This window comes from Pteropus vampyrus, unplaced genomic scaffold (genome assembly GCF_000151845.1).
Source record: "Pteropus vampyrus isolate Shadow unplaced genomic scaffold, Pvam_2.0 Scaffold65, whole genome shotgun sequence".
In the NCBI taxonomy this organism is placed as follows: Eukaryota; Metazoa; Chordata; class Mammalia; order Chiroptera; family Pteropodidae; genus Pteropus; species Pteropus vampyrus.
This window is the reverse complement of record NW_011888846.1, coordinates 1920161-1926092: the sequence shown is the minus strand read 5'-3', so window position 1 is coordinate 1926092 and position 5932 is coordinate 1920161. Positions and strand designations below refer to the sequence as shown.

Below are 5932 nucleotides of genomic sequence, written 5' to 3'. Positions count from 1 at the left end.
AGGACACTAAAGAAAAAATTCCCAATTTTGGTAATTATGGTGTAGTAATATAAGAGAAGGTTCTTGTTCTTAGGAAAACTGAAGTATTTAGTAGTAAAGGCACATGATGTCTCCAACTTACCTAAGTGGTTCAGAAAAAATTGTATTTATATGTGTGTGTGTGTAAACAGAATGCTAAAGCAAATGTAAACAATTGGTGTACCTAGACAAAGGCCATCCAGAAGTTCCTTGTACTATTCTTGAAACTTAAAAAAAAGTCAGGTATTCATTGGTTAATAATAATGTATTGTAAACTTGATATCTGCTGAGAATAGATCCTGTTATCACCACACACACAAAAAAAGAAAAAACCATGATAACTATGAACTATGAGGGATGAAGAATATAGTCTGTGTTAATCATTTCACAATACATATATCAGTATGAAGACACTAAATAGATTCAATTTTTATTTGTCAAAAATAATAAAAATAAAAATACCAAAATAAAAACTCACCCTCCTCTCCTCCAAAAAAAAAGAATTGCCTTGATTACATTAGACATTCAAAACATTCTTAAGATGAAACATAACAGAAAACATAGTCAAAGGGTTGCATTTTAAAAAGCGTTGTTCATTTTACATTTGAAGGTACCATGTGGCTTTGATTAAAAAAGGAACTACCTTTCTTTGATTTTTTTATACATATATGTGCACATAAGCTTACATGATATACATGTGAAATGTCAGCTAGAGAACAGAGTGGTTAAGTTAAGACGGCGGCCTCTGGACTCATACAAACATAGGTCCAAATCCCAGCACCACCATTACCAGCTGGCAAGGTACTAAACCTTTCTCATTCTTAAAATGCAGACAATTGTTTCTAATTAAGTTTTGTGAAAATTTCAAAGGACAGTAGCACATTCAGTATATGAGCTGTTATTGTTTTATAAATGACTCTTTAACCTAAAAGATAATGAACTGAATACCAAATCTCTGGAGACTGAGGTTATGATCTGCCCATACCAGTCAAAAACAAGGAGGAAAAAAGTCTGAGTCAAAGGGGATCAATCGGCTCAGGATGTTTAATGTAAAAATTAAAATGTTAATGAAATACAATACCTCTTTACAACTAGATTATGATGTTAAAATATTTTTAGAATAATGTACTGAAGAATGATCTTTATTTGAAAGTGCCCGTGGTTCTGCTTAGTTTACTCAAGTTTACGTTCAATAGGGAAGATTTAGATATTTTTAAAAAGCATCCTCAATGCTGGTCTGGATTTCCATAAGGAAGAACTACCTAACCACATGGACTCTGCAAGCATTTGTAAGAGTCAGAGTTAACAGAATTTTACTCAGCAATTAAGGTAAGAAATCATAAATTTTGTCATTTATCGGAAGTTATAAACTCAAATGCCTCCGTAGGTCAGGCATCGTAGGTCAGGCATCGCAAACAGCTGAGCGAAAATCAATAGGGAGGAAGCGAGACCACAGCGACTGCACCTGACGGCTAGGTAGTCACCTAAGGGCGTTCAAATTCAAGTTTTGCTTTGTTTTTTCAAACACTGTGCCATGTGTTCAGGCTGAGTTCAGCTTGGAGGGGAACCTGTTTTGACCACTGAATTTCAGATTTTAAGTTTCTAGAAGGTTTCTGATGTGTAGTTGTATGCAAACTTGATGTTTTGTAAAAGATATTAATAAAATGGAATATTTCTAAGAATGAATACTCATGCACATCAAAAACATCAGGAAATGTTTCAGTGACTTCCACAAGGCAGTCACGTCACTGAAGATATCCTAGATTGGTCATCTCCACCCCTTTGTACTCATATTTAAGACACATTTTTATATGTCATGATAGAGAATCTTAAAGGTTCCTCACAACTCTGCCATTTTAAGATTCTATGATTCATGGAACAAAATTCTTCCATACTGATAATAAATACATACCCATGAAATAACTAATCACTAAAAGCATTCAAAACTGCTGAATTCATTTACCACTGAAAAGTCTGGCCCGAATATTTTTATTGAAAAGAAACAGATTCACTTTATATTTTTGACATCGTACTGATCCAGCTTTTACCCCACTGAAACATCTGTCAATCACGGTTTAAAAAATTTTTTTTAATAAAATAGCAACCCCACCTTTATTAAATTCTTTCTAGAAGTTCTCCAATACGTATACTAGAAAAAGAGTGTACATTTAAGTGAACAACATCCAATGCCCTCAAAGTCCAAAGCTGGACCCCCCAGCAGTTTGTTATTGTTTTATAATATTATCATATTTTAGTATGTTTTATCTTCTCTAATATACTTTAAACTACATGCAGGCAGAAGGCATGTCTTATTCAAATCTTATCTCTATCAATAAGCATTTTGTACTTGCACAAGTGGTCATAAAAAAAAGAGAAACCTACCATTTCTAAAGATAATAATGATCTCATGTTAAACTCTTTCAAATTTGGAAACGTTTTTACATGATTGAAATTACTGTTATGTTTTTTAAAATTCTCTACAAGTCAGAGATGTCCTCAGTATCAGTAGCTGGTTGCGTTAAAATTTAAGCAAAGTATTTTGGATGGATAAATGACAGTAAGTTTATATTCTTTTGATTTGAGAAAATAAAACTTTAAGAATATTACTTAAGCCTAAGTTAAGTTTTAAACATTTATTTGAGACAAAGAGGATATGTGTTTGGGAGGTATTATTGATAACCATTAAGTCTTACCTGGGGATTCCAACCTGGATCTAATTTTTTAACTGCTGCAATATACTCCTGCATTGCCTGGCTCGGGCTTGAATCACCAAGCGCTTTCCACGCTTCCCTAGAATATCCAAAATGACCCATCGTTAACTGTGAGTAACGCAAACTGCATATTTCTTTTCATTATTAAATAAATTGACATATACATTTTACGGGTCTGGGGATATAGGTATAATAAGCCATAGATGAGTAACCCCTCTTTTTGCATTCACATTGGTCTACAGCCATATAGACCTCATCACCCCAAGTGAGGAGCCTTTTTAGATGTCTTTTTCCTAATCACCCTCCCCCATGAAATTTTAATAATCCAGAAATAATGTGTATCTGTTGAATTTTTGAAGACCATGAACCACACTGTAATATCTAAAATTTTATAACTCCCCCAAACCCAACTTTCATCCCTATTGAAAATGTCTGATCTACAGACAAATAAAAGTAGTTCCCATCTTATGATTTAATTGTGCTTATGGCATTCTGGTAATATGGAAACTAATCATCACACAAAACAATATTCCCTGAAAAAATTTTTATTTAAGTTGTGAGAAATACAACTTCCTCTTCTGCTGTTATCTAGTCTATAAGCTGCTAGTAGTGGATCCTGAAGCCTCAGGGAAGGACTTCAAAAATGAGGGCTGGTAAGGACAGCAATAATACTGAGTAAGAAGGTAGGGACTTCCTGTAGTATAAATACCAAGAGTAATATTTCAGTTCTGAGTCTCCTTCTAAGTCATCCTTTTCTTCTTTTCTGCAAGCTGCCAGGACAAACTCCTTCTCAGTTTTTCCCTACCATTATTTTCTGCTTCCAACCAGGAAACAGATCCACTGATCCACTGTAAAACAGAACTCAATCCCACAGTTTTTTCTACCTTCTTGCTCCTAGGATGAATATAACTCTGAGGATTCCTAATTTATTTTTATTGACTCTCTTGAGAGTTCCTGGTTTACATCCTAAAACTTTATCCCTAAATATAACAGCATATATCAAAGTGAGAAAATTTAACATCATTACTATTATGTAAATGTATAGCAGACATTCAGATTTCCCTGATTTCTCAATATCCTTTATAAGCTCTTCTACCAGACCAGGAGTCAATCAAGATTCAGCACGGAGTTTCATGTATTTTTAGCCTTTTTTGTCTTCCATGATATCAATTTTTAAGAGTCCAAACCAATTGTTTATAAAATATTCCTCAATTTGCATTTGTCTGATTGTTTCTTCAACTACAGTGTTTCATCCCAAAAACAATTTATCATGATAAGAATCATGTTAAACATTTTGTTAAGAGCAAAATATGGGTGACATATCCCTTACAAAGCATCATGTCAGGAGGCACATGTTATCAGTTTGTCCCATCATTAATAAGATAGACAACTTGGTAAAAATGGTCTCTCCCACTTTCTTCTTTGTGATTAATAAGCAACCTGTGGGTTCAACTGCATAAATATTGTTCCCCAGTAGCTTTTCATCTCATGGTTTTAGCATCCAATGATGATTCTTGCCTGAATTATTATTATAATGGTTGTAAAATCTAAACTTAGTAAATCATTTTAAGAAATGAAAAAACAGGCAACTATAGCCAAAAAATTGGTGAAGTTATGAAATTCTAGAAACAAAACTCACTTATAATAAGTTATGTCAGGTATTCTCTACAAAGGTAATAAAGTGCCAGTCAGAGAACTACTCGTTATCATTGGCAAAGAAAGCTCATGGCAGAATGAAAATCAAAACACTGCTTTCTTCAGAGAATGCCCAACATACACACACGTCAGTTGAACTAAACAGTGCACTTAATGCCATAGCTGATTTACAACCGGTTCAAGCTCTGCATCTCCCTGCAGCTTAGTAACAAACAGTTCACAGATAGGCAACTTGTCCAGGGGACCACATTTTGAACAGCACTGCTCTAGAACGTAAAGTTGGAATCCATTTTTAACACTTCTCTCTGACCATATTTCATTTTTTTAAAAACCCTACCCTCTATCTATTTAATTCTGGGCTGATGCTTCAAAGTGCTTCCTGCTATAACTAAGGTTTCCAACTGTGTGTAATTTCTCTTCTTCTCACTTAGAGTAGGTAAACCTTCATATGATAAGAGAGAACCTCTGAATCATAAGTAAAAAATTGGGAAGAGCATAATCTTTATGTATTCAGGAAAGAAGTGGACTCAGCACCCGATTTCTTTTCCTTCTTCCCAAGAGGTTATGATAAGCACGTCTTGACTGTGGTGGGGTGAGGCAAGGGACGCAAGAGCACTAGGGAAGAGGATGTGACATCAAGGCAGGGAGAACAGTAAGAAATGGGGATTTACCCTGCTCTTCTCCTTTCCTGTCCTCCTGGCCTTCTTCCAAAGACCCCTCAGAGGGAGAAGTGGTGACCCACTAGGGACTGTATGTTGGGTACGGAAAATCTCCAGCAACAGCTCTTATGGTCACTCTCCAAGAAGCTATTCTTATGAAAGGAATGTACATCTGTTGTGAACTACGTACAAACACCATGGCATGAGAATCCTTTAGGAGACTTAGCTGAAAGCAGAATCCGCTTTTAATCTCTCTCAATCGCCTGCCCTCAGCAGTCTACAGCGGAGGGATTAATATAAAAATAATTCTTTAATCTGCTCACTACTCTAATTCCTGAACACCTAAACCATTTCCAACAACTTCATTAGATTCTAAGAATGTCTTACCATTTTTGTTTTCCTTCAAAATCGAAGAAGCTTGGTTTAGCAGTATTGCAATTTCCAACTTTGACCTAAATGAAGGGTGGGGGAGAAATCCAGAATTTATTTTTCATGAAATTCCAGAGAAACTTTTTTATTTTTGTATTTATTATGCATGCTTAATAACTACATATTAGAAAATATTTACATCTGTACAGAATAACAAATTTTAACATTTTTTTACAAAGGCAAACAAAAAACCAAACTTGAAATTCAGGCTACTCTGACTTACTGCATAAAACAATTGTTATCTAATACCATAATACATTCAAAAACAGGAGTGATAAACAGTTGCATTCCTAAGTTAATAGACAAATTATATATGACAAATTATAAATGTAGATTATGCAATCCTTATTACCATTTACGTAGAATTTTTAAACATGCAATAAACAAGCTTTATAGTTTATTGAAATTCATTTTTTTATGCTGAGTCTCATAACACTATCAGCATTTCATCTCCCCCAA

At 34.5% G+C, this 5932-nt stretch overlaps 1 protein-coding gene across 1 annotated transcript in view; it reads right to left on the bottom strand.

Moving 5' to 3' along the window:
- ACBD6 (acyl-CoA binding domain containing 6) overlaps positions 1–5932 on the bottom strand; it is a 146360-nt gene that overhangs the window by 131160 nt on the left and 9268 nt on the right. The window contains exon 3 of the mRNA XM_011361215.2: positions 2712–2808. Within this exon, the coding sequence (XP_011359517.1) occupies positions 2712–2808 (97 nt within the window). The remainder of the gene's footprint in view (positions 1–2711; positions 2809–5932) is intronic.